General features: G+C 42.8%; 1 protein-coding gene across 3 annotated transcripts in view; it reads left to right on the forward strand.

Moving 5' to 3' along the window:
* The window catches only part of LOC120917360 (synaptotagmin-1-like), a 95,782-nt gene that overhangs the window by 45,932 nt on the left and 33,895 nt on the right, over positions 1–15,955 (forward strand). For 2 of the 3 annotated variants that reach the window (XM_040328596.1, XM_040328595.1), the window contains exons 3-6: positions 2,054–2,221; positions 5,218–5,333; positions 5,875–6,264; positions 13,318–13,437. In XM_040328596.1, the coding sequence (XP_040184530.1) occupies positions 2,054–2,221; positions 5,218–5,333; positions 5,875–6,264; positions 13,318–13,437 (794 nt within the window). Of the gene's footprint in view, positions 1–1,488; positions 1,556–2,053; positions 2,222–5,217; positions 5,334–5,874; positions 6,265–13,317; positions 13,438–15,955 lie in introns of all 3 variants that reach the window. The other variant, XM_040328597.1, reaches the window with a different exon arrangement.

Here is a 15,955-nt window from a genome sequence, read left to right on the forward strand (position 1 = left end):
AGAGAAGGTGAAAGAGCTCACTCCTGTGAAGGTTGAGGTGAACAGAAATACCTGGGCCTCTCTTAGCAATGTCCTTAACGTTTTTTTGGAATCTGGCTTCAAATGGCCTACAGCTATAGCAGGGACATTGTTCAACTTTAGTCAAAGCTACACAGCTTGTTTTTATCTACAGACACCCTTTATCTGTATAGGCAGTTTTTTGGTAAAAGTGAACTACGTCTTTAACCACTTCCCGACCTCCTCATGTAGATATACGTCGGCAGAATGGCACGGACAGGCACATCAACATACCTGTACGTGCCTGCCTAGACGTGGGTGGGGGGTCCGATCGGGACCCCCCCCGGTACATGCGGAGGTCGGGTCCGCTCGGGGAGCGATCCGGGACGACGGCACGGCTATTTGTTTATAGCCGCTCCGTCGCGATCGCTCCCCGGAGCTGAAGAACGGGGAGAGCTGTGTGTAAACACGGCTTCCCCGTGCTTCACTGTGGCGGCGCATCGATCGAGTGATCCCTTTTATAGGGAAGACTCGATCGATGGTGTCAGTCCTACAGCTACACCCCCCTACACTAGTAAACACATACACAGTGATCCCTAAATGTTACAGCGCCCCCTGTGTTTAACTCCCAAACTGCAACTGTCATTTTCACAATAAAGAATGCAATTTAAATGCATTTTTTGCTGTGAAAATGACAATGGTCCCAAAAATGTGTCAAAATTGTCCGAAGTGTCCGCCATAATGTCGCAGTCACGAAAAAAAGCGCAAACCAACCGATAAACGATTATTGCGATTTTTTTTACCAAAAATAGGTAGAAGAATATGTATCGGCCTAAACTGAGGACATTTTTTTTTTTTATATATATATGTTTTTGGGGGATATTTATTACAGCAAAAAGTAAAAAATATTGCATTTTTTTTTAAATTGTCGCTCTATTTTTGTTTATAGCGCAAAAAATAAAAACCGCAGAGGTGATCAAATACCACCAAAAGAAAGCTCTATTTGTGGGGAAAAAAGGACGCCAATTTTGTTTGGGAGCCACGTCGCACGACCGCGCAATTGTCTGTTAAAGCGACGCAGTCCCAAACTGTAAAAACCCCTTGGGTCTTTAGCCAGCATATTTGTCCGGGGCTTAAGTGGTTAATCACAGTAGCCACCAATGTTATAAGAGAATTTAAAATGCACCCATTTTTACACCCCTTAACTCTGGTGGCCAGAGATGGGTGCTTATAAGTCATCCTTTTTGACTTCTTTTTACATACCACCCACTTCGGTCCTCCTGTGTTCAAGGACCAAGGTTATGTAAAAAAGGAAGCATTGTAAATTGGCCTACCTCTAAAGGAGAACCATTTAAAGTTTGCTATGGGTCTCTGTATTTTTGGTTGCAATCCATGAAGCAAAGATCTTGGATTTACTACTGTTAATATACTGTAAATTTGTCGTCGAACACTTGAGTCCCTTATTCTAATGTAGACTGTTATGATTTGCAGAACAGATTAACCAGCCAGGAAAATGCTCCAGTGACAGCTTTCAGGTGAACTCGTCCCCGCCAACAGTGTAAGTGTCCTTGTTTGTGTACTAGGCCATTTTTAAAGTTGGACTCCCAGCAGCTACAATATAAAAGACACAAAACTGGTGCAGATCTGTAATCATTAATGCATCACTAAATGCATTTTTGAAATACAAAACCGTGTAAGTACCTCAATTTGACCTGTTATGGGACTCTTGCAGTCCCTGTTTGCAGAGTGCTGACTGGGAGAAGCAGCACAATGATCCAATCAGTTGTTCTACAGTGCTCATGTGCTATTAGGGGACAGGCTGATGACCTCATCAGTTTTGTGCTTCTACTGTCACAGACGGGGGGGGGGGGGGGGGACAAATCATGTATTTAACTGAGAAGCTTAGGTTTCCAGTCTTTTCTAGACAGTGCTGTGTGGCAGATCTGTGGAAATCTGATAAATGCAATCCCATACTTTATGTAGTTCATCTGTATGTTCAGTTGTTTGCCTCGTTTTTTTTTTTTTTTTTAAGTTCTAACTCTATTTTCTATTTCAGGGACAATGGGCCTCCAATTACCTTCCTTCGAAATTTTTCTGCCATTTTCTGATACTTCAAAATATTGCCTGCTGGCACTTGCCATAGCATTGTTCCTGATTGCAATGATTGTTTTAGCGTTCAAGATACACCAGTATTATAAATATAAATCATCTTCTATTGTGAAAGGTAAGAAACATACAGCTGTATAATTAGAAAAGAGTGCCTCCCCAGCCCACCTTTCTTCCTATCCACATCCTTACAAAAAATAAAACTGATTAGCAACTGCTCTAACAATTTTATGTATTTTTTTGTTATTCTTTGGGCAGTTCTTACGTTTTTTTTTTTAGTGTTTATTAAACCTAGCAATGGATGTAATGGCTCATGATAAGATTTTGTCATAACAATAATAAAATGCTTTCTGCCTATTCAAAGTTTATAATGTTGCCATCTTTCAAAGCTTTAATGGATATTAGCCACTTCAAATGAAAATATCTTATCCTCTTGTGATCTTTGTGTCTTTTATCTCCACATAGTTCATAGGGTTTTATAGGGTTTGATGATGTGAAGACTTCCCCAAGACCTATAACCAGTCCCCAAGGCTCTTTTGCGCAACACACATTGTTTTGTGGCTATTTGATCCTTTTGGATATACCAGGGAACTCAATTAAAAGAAAGCTGAGATACATGGCCCCCCATGTATACTTTAGAGTAGGGATATGCAATTAGCGGACCTCCAGCTGTTGCAGAACTACAAGTCCCATGAGGCTTAGCAAGACTTAGCAAGTCAGCCACAAGCATGACACCCAGAGGCAGAGGCATGATGGGATTTTAAGTTTTGCAACAGCTGGAGGTCTGCTAATTTAATATCCCAGCTTTAGAGGGATTTGAGTAAAGAACATTTTGCGATACATATTGTCTTTAGTGCTTCTACAGGCTCCTCCCACCTGCCATTTTGGCTTGGGGACTGGTTTTCGGTCTTTGGGTGCCTTTCTCTTCATCTCCCTATCTTCTTGGCAGCAAACCTCCATCTGTTGGAATGTTTAATATTTTTTTACGCTCTTCTGAAGAAGCATGTCTGCGAAATGCATTGAGAAATTGTAACCCCTCTACAATCAATAGCTGCCCTGTCACCTTTTAAATTTCAATGTTTTTTTATTAAAAGAAGAACAAATTCTAGAATAAACAGACGCATTGACAGAATGGAGTACATTTTTCAGATTGTCAACATAACAATACAGAGATATAGAAGGTATAGCCATAACACATATCCATCATCTACCACAATAACAGAACGTAAGGTGTACGATATGTATCCAAATACTAATGGGGTTGAATAATAGTCTCCCAGCCATGATTCGGAGTACCACTGGCCTGTCACTTTTTATGTACTATTGTGTATAGCAGGGGTGCCCAACCTTTTTGAAGAGCGAGGGCCACTTAAGCGACTTGGTAATCGGTCGCGGGCCACAATGAGCGGAGCGGGTGGATGGCATGTCCGTGTCCACTCTGCATATACAGAGCGGACACGGACACAGCCCACGATACTTTTTAGCGGATCGTATTGGAGGTAAAACACAAGTCGGTTTATGTCTGCCACTACTTAGAGGTGAGTGGAGGGTCCAATTGGTCAGACTGTTGGACTGACCATGTGGAAGGGGCCCAAGGCTGCTTTCACACTGATGCGCTGTGGTTTACCCGCACCACGGGTGCAACGCAGTGTACCTCTGGCTTTCCTGCACTTTGCAATAGACTTCTATTATTTTCTGCAGGTTTGGTGCACTTTCAGAAAGCTCACCAAGCTTGCAGGTAATAACAGAAGTCTATGGCTCAGTGCAGGTAACACACAGGTAAACTGCTCTGCAGCTGCGGATCAGTTTGAAAGCAGCCCAGTAACCACTGCAGGACAGATATGCCCATATATACACTGTGGCCCGGATTCAGAAAGAAGTTACGCTGGAGTATCTATTGATACGCCACGTAACTTCTAGGATTGCGCCGGCGTATCTTTTTCTGTATTCAGAAAACAAGATACGCCGGAATTTTGCTAAGATCCGACTGGCGTAAGCCTCTTACGCCGTCGTATCTTCGTTGCATATTTACGCTGGCCGCTAGGTGGCGCTTCGGTAGGTTTACGCGAGGAATATGCAAATTAGGTAGATACGCCGATTCACAAACATATGTACGCCTGGCGCATTTTTTTACGTCGTTTATGTAAGGCTTTTTCCGGCGTAAAGTTACCCCTCATAAAGCAGGGGTAAGTCATGTTAGGTATGGACGTCGGAAACTTACGAACAGCGTCGTATTTTACCTTGTTTGCGTAAGTCGCCCATGAATGGGGCTGTACGTAAGTTACGTTCACGTCGAAAGCATTGACTATTTGCGGCGTAATTGGGAGCATGTGCACTGGGATACGTCCACGGACGGCGCATGCGCCGTTCGAAAACAGCGTCAATTACGTAGGGACATAATAGTTTAACAAAACACGCCCACTACCAGCCAAATTTGAATTAGGCGGGCTTACGCCGACACATTTACACTACGCTGCCGTAACTTAGGGCGCAAGTTCTTTCTGAATACGGAACTTGCGCCCTAAGTTACGTCGGCATAGTGTATCTGAGATACGCTACACCCGCCGATAGATACGATAATGTATCTGAATCTGGCCCTGTGATTTTAGTAATAAACTGACCTTTAATAATGCCAGAGCAGGAGGTTGCGGGCCACATCTGAGGGCTGCGCGGGCCACATGTGGCCCCCAGGCCACTGGTTGGGCACCCCTGGTGTATAGGTATACATTCAGTGGGCTGCTTTTCTAACCTTTTCTGGAGTAGTTAAATGCCATTGTACATGCTGCTATTTGCACTGTGGATGAGGTTACTGATTTAAAGGGTTTTTTTTTTTTAAATGGGATTTTAACTATTAATAAACTGGTTACACTAGGTTGAGTTGATATGAATAAAATATTGTTTTTTAATGAATGTATATCTGTTTGCCTTTGAGAGGTAATGAACCATTGAAGTCCACCAGAACCTTTTGTTAACTGTTTTTCAGTCTGCTATTTTTCTATGTTCAATTTGGCATATGACCATGGGCAAGTCCCTTTTTGAATCTGTGGCATTATTTAATCTGAGTGAAAACAAGCATTTCACTCATTAATCTAATTAATTTGGTTGTTTTATTAGAAAGAAAAAAATTAATGAATGCCACAAGTGTTGCAAAGAAGACTGAAGGAAATATTTTAGTGAAAAGTTTAAGTCCGGGCTTCTTAGAGACAGCAAGGAAGGAGCAGGATTCAAAGGCAAGTTTATTTTTTCTAAAGGCAAATTGAACCCTCAGGATTTAATTCTGTAATGCATGCAGGCTTTATTTGCAGTAATACATCTGATCATCTTAACTCCTTGTTTTACTGGGAAGTGCTGCAGCAATGGCTAAAATACCCTGGGCTGCAGCATTCCGAAGAGTCGGGCTGTGACTTGCATAAAGCGCAAGCTCAAAAATCTCCCGTGGTCATACATCCCCCACCTTCCAAACCGTACACCTATCAAAAGCACTCTAAGCAGTACTGTTGCTTCATGCATTGTTTAGGATGGTATGCCAGACTTCAGGAGATCTGGGCCACTATTTTATGTCGGAGAACTCTCCAGATTGCTACAGCATCGGGTATTTGCAGCAGCACTTACAGTTAAAGAGTAATTACTGTGTATGCAGCCTGGCTTTAGAGCATTACAGAAAAAAAAATAATGTTGGGTTTCAGCTGGGCTTTAAAAATAATTGTAATACTACTATCTTAAATTTTGTTCAGAAAATAATTTTTTTTTCTGCTACTGATTGCTAACTAGATCCAACTCATGCAGAAGGAAATGGAAAAGCTGGAAGGACATTTAACACCTTCCCCTCCAAGTACAGAAAGTTTGGACGACGTATGCAGTGACTCTGATCGTCCACGCGAGCCCAGAGGGAAGCTTAAGTTTTCTATTAATTTCAATAAGAAGACCATGACCTTGCTTCTCAGTGTTATTGAAGCCACAGACTTACCGAGTTACAGCAGGGACCCTTTTGTCAGAATAAGAGTCTTCTCCAAAATAGATGAGCCACAGTCTAATGTCCAGTCTGTTATTCAGGAATGTGAAACAAGGGTGGTGAAAAACAGTAGAAATCCAGTATTTGATGAGGACTTCACATTGTCCCTTCAGAATTACCAGCTGTCAAACACCAGCCTAAAATTAGAGGTATGGATTATGTAAACCATTTTTTGTGTCAATAATGCATGAAAATCTAAAGTGTATGAAAGGACAAAGCTTTTTTTATGTTTTGGATAGAATGTGGAAGAGCTAAAACCTCAGTCAGGTTTTTATTGCTGTCTGGATCCCCACTAAAGAGATTTGGCCTGTGTTTTGCTCTGGTGTCCATTGTTTTTGGTATAGAAGGTGATAGGAAAACCATTTATTTTTTTATTTTTACAGGAACAGATGGGGAGGGGAAATCTTCCAATGGGAAAACCTGTTCTGAAGGCAGCTGTCCAAAAGGGGCTATCCCCTAGCTTTGAAGAGATTCCTCTTGTGTCTTAGTATTTTTTTTCTCGGATGGAAAATGAAATCTTCCTGAAAAATACAAGGGCTCTCTACTCTATCCAAACGAAGAAAAACTTTGTTTTTTGGACATTTTCTTTCATGCCGAAAAATGATCGTGTGTACGCGGCATAAGAGCCGGTTCACAAAGGGGCGACACGACTCTGGCCCGTGACTTTGCGAGGCGACCTGAACACGACCTGAGTGTGCAATACAAGCGCGACTTGGGGCAACTTACAAGGCAACTTCAAGACACCTCCAGGACATGAGGCTTTCCAGTGGGCAATAAAACAACCATCAGCTCTGTGGGAGGGAGGGGGAGGGAGGGGTTTGCCTGAGAAAACAATTTTCTCTTCCTGTATTGTTGCTTCAGTTAAGACAGTGATCCGACTTGGTGGCGACTTCCATTGAAATCAATGGGTCCAAGTTGCCTACAAGTCACCTAGAAGTCGGATTGAAGTAGTACAGGAACCTTTTCTGAAGTCGGAGCGACTGCAGTAGTGTACATTAAGACGGCTCCATTCACTTACATTGACCTTCTCAACCTTGCGACTTGTGGCGACTTCAAGTCGGATCCCAGGTCGCCCCTGTGTGAACCAGCTCTTAGTAAAATGTGTTTTAATTATACTGTATTTTGGAAGCTTAAAGTGGAGGTTCACCCTTTAAAAAAAACTTCTGACATCACACGGAGTCGCGCAAACCTACCGACAGAATGCCAGTGTTTTTTTTTTTCTCAGCACATACCTCTTAATCCCGATTTTCACCTCACGGCAATCCCGCGGGAGTGGGCGTTCCCAAGCACTGCCTGTGATTGACAGGCTTCCGAACGGCGCATACTGCGCGTCACAGGTTGCCGACAGAACCCGAACGTCGGTGCGCAGGCGCCGTATAGAGCCGCACCGACGTTCGGGTTTTTTCGGCAACCTGTGACGCACAGTATGCGCCGTTCGGAAGCCTGTCAATCACAGGCAGTGCTTGGGAACGCCCACTCCCGCGGGATTGCCGTGAGGTGAAAATCGGGATTAAGAGGTATGTGCTGAGAAAAAAACAAAACACCAGCATTCTGTCGGTAGGATGGCGCGACTCCGTGTGATGTCAGAATTTTTTTTGAGGGTGAACCTCCACTTTAACCCTTATTCAGCTCAGACTCTACATTGTCTTTTAGATCTGTCTGGAATTTAGCAATGTACATGCTCCATGTATACTAGCAGCTCCTAAATTTGAGTTTAGGAGCTTTTTGTGCTTTTGTGCAACTGCATAAAAGTCTATGTGTCCATGCACACATAGTCCCAGATTCTCGTAGATGGGCGTAAAACTGCGGCGGCGTAACGTATGTCATTTACGTTACGCCGCCGCAAGTTTTACAGGCAAGTGCTTTATTCACAAAGAACTTGCCTGTAAAGTTGCGGCGGCATAGCGTAAATCCCCCGGCGCAAGCCCGCTTAATTCAAATGAGCCGGGTAGGGGGCGTAGAGCATTTAAATTAGGCGCGTTCCCGCGCCGAACGTACTGCGCATGCGCTGTCCCTAAAATTTCCCAACGTGCATTGCGCTAAATGATGTCGCAAGGATGTCATTGGTTTTGACGTAAACGTAAATGGCGTCCAGCCCCATTCATGGACGACTTACGCAAACTACGTAAATTTTTAAATTTCGACGCGGGAACGACGGCCATACTTAACATTGGTTGCCCCTCATATAGCAGGGGCAACTTTACACGTCGCAAATCTAACGTAAACGTCGTATCTTCACTGTGTCGACCGCGTGTACGTTCGGGAATTCGCATATTTTGCTAATTTGCATACTCGACGGGGAAAACGACGGAGGCGACACCTAGCGCCGAAAAAAAATGCATTTAAGATCCGACAGCGTAAGAGCCTTACGCCTGTCGGATCTAATGGATATCTATGCGTAGCTGATTCTAAGAATCAGTCGCATAGATACGACGGCCCAGATTAGGACTTACGACGGCGTACATTGCGTTGCGCAGTCGTAAGCCCTTTCAGAATCTGGGCCATAGGCTTTTAGCAGAGTTTAGGAGCTGTCGTGTTTAGGTGAGATTAAACCTCCCTCCCTCTCCTGAACAAGGAAGAATCATGTTAACGATAGAAACGTGTTGACCACAGGCCACAGGAAAATGCAAATTGTGGTAAAAACACGGTTTGCGCTTTTGCCGCGTTTTCCAACGGCTGCGGTCTGGGTAAGCTAGTGTACATGTAGCCTTACTCTTTTAATATGTTTTTTGTATACTGAACCACTACAAATTATAAATAATCTGCCTTTCCAGCCACAGTATTTCAATAGTAAGGTTGCTGCCAGTATAATAGTGAATGTGGTCTTTATGTATAAAGATTACAAACCTCATGACTCTATTCAGTTTCATAAGGTTGCAAGTGTTTGCAAATCTTCTTCGGTGGGTTTGCATATATGCATTTCTGTGTTTGTGCTGAGAGTGCACTGCACAGAGACCATTCACAAAGCCCTTACGCCGACGTATCTAAAGTTGCGCGGCGTTTTTGAAAAATGCGCCGCGCGTATCTTTGCGCCTGATCCTCAAAACGAAATACGCCTGAAATCCAGATTTTTCCGTCCTACTTAAAACGATTACACCGGCGCGTCTTGAAGCGCAAAATACGCTAGACACACCATTGATTTTCGATGCTAATATGCAAATAAAGGAGATAGGGCGATCCACAAAAGTACGCTTGTGCGGCGTAGATTATGCCCTGTGCGCATCTGCTAGTTTCATGGTGTAAAATTACACCTTATAAAAGGTGCCCTAACTTTACACCAGGCGTGTAAATGTCAGCTAAAGCAACACCGTTAGGGAAGAGCTGAGCACACACACTTGCAGGACAACAATCTGTATGCCAACATGCCAGGGGCATCCATGCTCATAGCTATACTAGTGACTTTAGTAACCGAGGGTACCCCCTCTTCTGAGGGAACAGCAGCTAGGAGACGCCTCACAGAATGCATCTTTGCACAGTAAACACACACATTTATCATGGCACAATGAGAATGCATGCATGCACACCCACTGTGGTCCCTAGCACAGACACATCACATGCACATCGAATTGGATTAGACCCAAGTACCCCCAATGGTATTAGGAAGCAGCAACGCCACGGCTCCAATTATGTCACTGTGCATTCATACACTATTCACATGGACCTGGGATCACTTCTCCCTGGTCCTGGGGATCCCTAATCCACCAAAACTGAGGGTGACACCCTTTTTCACCAGGAATGTCACCCCCACATTCACACATCATTCACACACATAAACCAAATCATAATCACAGTATAATAAAAAAAATAATAAAAATAAAAAAACAAAAGTACAACCACAAATTAATGGCGGCGGCGTGAGCTACGCCTGGGCCGGCCACGGGCACGGCCACGGCCAACCAGGGGAGACTCATGGGGGGGAGCAGGGGAAGGAGGAGCCTCATGAGGGTGGGGGAGCAGGGGAAGGAGGAGCCTCCCCTGGTGACTGTCCTCCTGCTGGCCTGCCCTCCAAGGCCACGGCGATCCTGGTCAGACCCACAGTGAGGGCAGCCGTATTGGCCTGGACAGCCTGGGTATTTGCGTTGACAGCCTGGGTCAGGGCAGACACCTCCAGGGCCACGCCTGCTGTAGCGGTCTGCAGGTCACAAATGCAAGTTATGACCGCCAAGGAGTTGGTTCCCACATCACTGACCGAGTCCTTAATTAAGCCCAGGCTGTCCTCCATCTGGGCCAAAGACTGGGTGAGCTGACCCAGATGTTGGGTCTGCCAGGCCTGGTCCCTCCGCAGACTGGCTGGCAGAACCTCGGCCACCCCCCTGGTCTTCTGGGTAGCCTTCCTGCCTACAGATGAGGCTTGTGGCCTGGGAGGAGGGAAGAGAGAGACCCTTGTGAGGGGAGCCCTGTTGGGGGAGGAGTGGGAGGGGCTACCCCTGATGGAGGCCTGACTGCTGCCAGCCACAGGGGTAGCCTCAGGGGTAGCCTCATGGGGAACCACATCCGAAGTCAAAAATATTTCCCTTGCAAGGTCCATCGGATCATCCCCATCCTCCTCCCCCTCATCCTCCCCCCCTCAACCTTCTCATGAGGGGAGGTGTGGCCACTCCACTCCCCTGAGGACTCCTGCCCTTCTTGGGGCTCTTCAGCAGCCTGTTGTCCTGGGGGTGGTGCAGCCTGGCCTGATGGCCCAGAAATCTCCTGGCCATCTGTGGAAGACACAAAACATTCACAGGTTGGAGGATCCACACACTTGGCACATTTTCCCTCCCCCCCCCCCCCCACACATGCTACACACCAGATAGAAATAATAAAAAAAAATAACCTGTCCTCACGCCCTCCTCGGAGTCAAAGCCAGGCAGGCCCACCACTTGTTGTCGGTGGAAGCACCGGGCCACTGCCCACTCCTCCTCAGTCAGCCTGACGGAGCAGGGTGGTCCTCCGCCAGTGCCCATGGCATGGGCATTTATCTTGGCCATCTTGTCACGGACCAGGCTCCTCAGGTCATTTATCTTCTTTGAGATATCACTGGGGGTCCTCGTCTCCCCCCCCCTCCGCATTGATCTGATCCGTAATCTCCTGGCCGGAGGGGGGTGTAAATATCGCCCAAATCGGGTGATAGCCCTGGCAAGTATTTGCTTTTCTCTCACTGAAAAGTTCAACTTGCGTCTCTTTGGTGCCATAACACCCAACACTCAGCACCAAACACACACACAAAAATCAAACACAACAAACAAACACAAATACACACAAAACAAACACACAAAAAGACACAGACCAAACACACACAAAAAGACACAGAACAAACACACACAAAAAGACACTGAACAAACACACACAAAAATCCAACCGCAAACACAAGACAGCAATATCAAACAACACAAGCAGACAGCTAATACAAATTCAAAAACAAACACAGAAAAAACACTCAGAAAAAAAACACAACTACTACAACCTCCTACTACAATAAATCTTTTAGCTAACAATACACTCACCAACAAACAGCAACAGACAACAGAGCAAAAGCAACTTGCTTTAGGAAAGGGGAACACAGGGATGTACTTTTGCAATGGAAGTGCGTTTGTCTGGGGCTATTTAAGCACAGGGCGATTCTCAAACTAAGTATGCTTGGCCTTTTTCCTATCTCACTGATTGCGCCGAGCCGAGTTCTGCACATGCCCAGTGAGGTGCAGATTCGTGCGCGCATGCGCAGTACGGCCGGCCTTTCATTTGCATGGGGTCACGGCTCATTTCAATGGAGCACGCCCACTTCCTTCCCACTTGCAATAACCCCGCCTTACGCCTCGGTATTTACGTCGCGCTGGCGCAAATTTGGGCGCAAATGCTCTGTGGATACGGCACTTACGTCACAAAATTCAGCCGCCTTAACTTAACTGACATACGTTAGGACAAACTAAATTTGCGCCGCTCTACGTGAATCTGGCCCCAAGCTCTCACTGAGATCTCTGGATCTCATACTAATGATCAGGAACCATTGCTTTGTTCCCGGGCACGTGATCGATGTGACAGACTCTGATTGAACATCGCAGTGATCAGTCCGCATATTTTTGTTTTTCTCCTCTTGAATGGAGAAAGGAGAAAACGAAATAAAAGTAAGTGTGGGGGAAAAAACAAAAAGGTAAAATTACTACATTAGGGTTTTTTTTTTTTTTTTTTTTTTTTTTTTTTTTTGCCACTTCAGACTTCACCACAGCGAGAGACTTGTTCATGATTTTATTCATAATTCCGTCTCTACATCAGGTTTAGCATCATTTGTGGTACATTTCTTTTGCAAATTTTTATACTTGTTATTTTTATTTTATTTATTTGTTTATTTTTATATTTTCATCTTTTTTTTTTTTTTTTTTTTTTTTTTTTTTTTTTTTTTTTTCTTTTTTCACCGTTTCGAACTCACTCTTTTATAGTGAGCACGGAATTTTTAAAAGGTTTTATCTGCGTGACAAAGAAATACCCAGCACCCCATCTCCCCCCTCCCCAACTAAATCCCCCCTCCCCCCCCCTCCCTTGACCATCCCACGACTCCACTGTAAGAATTCCTTCCCTTAATTGAAAAATGCGTTCCTATTCCTCTCTCAGATTTTCTGCGAACCTCCAGGACTTTTTAAATTCCATCCAGGGTACCCATATATCCTTTTCCCCTACCTCGTGTTTATAGCTCCCGTATTTTAATTTCTACTACATTAGGGTTTGATCTAGGTCAGTGTCAGGGTTAGAGTTCAAGGTTAGTGGGTTTTAGGTAGGATAAAAACTCAAAATGCACACTTTTTTTTTTGGGTACTGCTACAAACAAATATGGCATTGCTACAATTGTCAGGAGCAGTTAAAAAGAAATAATTTTTTTTTTTTATAGTAAGTTATGATAATAGCAGAAATATACAGCTAAATTTAACAATTTGTTTCACTCTTTTATGCCAGTTTTCCTCTGACAATAGAAAAAAAATCAGGATACCATTTACAATTTGTCTTGAATATTTTTTTCTATAATTTTAACTGGACACACAAAATTTTGTTCAGGCGTTGTTCAGATTTGTTTTACCCTCACCGTGAAATGGCTAAATAAAGAATGATCAATTTGCTATTAGAATTGATTGACAGCATCTTGCCTCATATTTACTACATACTCCTATTTAATTATTTTTTTAAGGATTATCAGCAAACTGTAGTTTCACCAATTTTATTTTGTAAAATAGGTCAAAGATTTTGACAAGTATTCCAGGCACACGCTTATTGGAGAAACAAGAGTGGCATTAAACGATCTGAAAGCATCAGAAACCTTAGAATTGTGTGAGGATTTGCAAGAAAAAACAAAGGTATCCATTTTATTCTGGTTAATCTTTTCTGTTTACTTTTTTGAGCTTTATGTAAAAGATGGATACTGAATTGATCCCATTTCCCATTAGCAGGGTGATAGAATTTGTTTAGCAAAACATCAATCTCAAACCTATTAAATCTATGTAGAGATTATGGGGAAATTTCGAACTTCAAAATAAATCTCACCAAAACGGAGATTATGAGTATAAATATAAGTAAATTAGAAGAGCAATTCTTAAAAGTGAAGTACCAGTTCGCCTGGGTTAAAGAACTCAAATATCTAGGGATACTGTTAGCAAACTCTATAAAAAAAATGTATAAGATAAATTTCATTCCCCTATTAAATGAAATTAAGACAGAAATAAAAAGAGTGGAAAATAGAGCAATATCATGGATAGGACGAATCAATTATTGCAAAATGGTTATCTTACCTAAAATATTATATAAATTTCAGATGATCCCCATAGCCCTCCCGAGAACACTATTTTCCGCTTTAAAAAAAATAATTATGAATTACATTTGGAGAAATAAGAAACATAGGATATCACTCCAGACCCTAAAACAACCAAAAAAAAAGGGGGGTTTAGCGGTACCAGACATCAAAGGATATTATGATGCAGTGGTAATGACAAGGGTGGTGGAGTGGGCCAGAGCCAACAAAGAAAAAAGGTGGGTTAGTCTAGAAAATGAGTTAGCACAGACGAGGCTGGACAAGATTATATGGAATCCTCCTCAATTTAGAACACTAGAGAAAAACACACATGAAATAACAAAAAATGCACTTAAAATATGGGACAATGTCTACAAAAAAATTGAGAAGGAATATAATTCACCTTTTATAGCACTGAAAAATAATGATTATTTTGCACCAGGTAAAACACAAGTCGGGGGGAATTGGATCAAACAGGACACGGCACAACTAAGGGACATAATAAGGGAGGGTCACATAATAACACTACCCGAGTTAAAAACTAAAAAGAATTTAATGGAAATTAATGAATGGAGGTACCAGCAGCTCAAACATTTTACCCAGGATCTACCAGGCCCACTGAGAGCGGGAGACCAGTTAACAGACCTAGAAAAAATATGCTTCATGGAAAGAGCAAAAGGAACTACATCAAAGCTATATAGAATTCTATTGAAGATGGATGAGCAGAATATACCTCCATTCATTAAAAAATGGGAAAGGGAACTGGGAACACAACGGGATAAGGGCACAATAGATAAAATGTTGGCTCTGACACACTCCTCTGCGGTAGATAGTCGAACGGCGGAGATGTGTTTTAAATGCATATCCGGATGGTACATGACCCCGGATAAGCTAAAAAAATTCAAAGAAGATCAGACAGGAGAGTGTTGGAGGGGATGTGGATCACCAGGAAATATGGCACACATCTGGTGGGGATGTACTAAGGTTAAGAGGTATTGGGAAAAAATCTTGGCCTGTGTGGAAGAGATCACGGGGAAAAAGATCAAGATGGACCCATGGGTCATCCTATTTCATGGGGGGGAGGAAGGTATAAAAAGTTACAGGAAAACGCTTGTACCACATCTACTCAATGCCGCTAAGAGACTTATTCCAAGGAGGTGGCAAGAATTGGAGTGCCCCTCAATTTGGGAGTGGATAGATGCGGTCGAAGAAACTTACAGAATGGAAGAATTAAAAGAGGGCATAGAGGGTAATAACATCTTACAAATTACGAAATGGGATAGATGGAGGACTTTCAAGAAATCGTGGAGTTATGCAGAAAAATTAAGGGTAGACACTTAAAAGAAACACTAGAAGAAAATTTGAAAGAACTAGTGATATAGGAGATTGTTTAAGGTGAGATAGGGGGGATGGGGGGGGGGGGGGGGAGAAGGGGGGGATAAAATAAAAATGTAATCCTTTTGTTCCTCTGAAATATGAGGAGTGACATTTAATAAATAACAATAATATATATTTACATATATAATGAAAAAAAGAAAAAAAGAAAAAAAAAAAAAAAGAAAAATAAAAAATTTTCACACAAGAAGAAGCGACACTTATGATGCAAAACCAACATAGAGATGCAATGGGCAGGTGCGCCGAACATGAGCATATAATGCACACTCTATGGGGTGGAGTCTGAAGTAAAAAAAAAAAAAAAAAGAAAAAAAAAAAGAATTTGTTTAGCAAACCTATGTAATTATTACACAAAATTATTTCACAATCATTGCTTACATGCATATGGTATGTGAGCAGAGTAAGAAACTTAAGCAGAAATCCTGTCAAAAAGATTAATAGCCCATAAAAAGATATGATAAAATTGAGTTTGAATATACATTTCTTTTGTTTCACCCCATGTACTGTATATACAGAATAAACATTGTGATGTTTCTTTTATCAAGTGAGCAGGCTATTATTTCTACAAAAGAGACTGTAAGTACCCAATTTTTCCTGGTTTACAGAGAAATGAATGGGCTGCAAAATTGCACCACACGGGGCAATTTCCAGTGTAAACTGGCCCTAAGGGGTTTAACCATTACCTACTATAT

This window comes from Rana temporaria, chromosome 11, assembly GCF_905171775.1.
Source record: "Rana temporaria chromosome 11, aRanTem1.1, whole genome shotgun sequence".
NCBI lineage: Eukaryota > Metazoa > Chordata > Amphibia > Anura > Ranidae > Rana > Rana temporaria.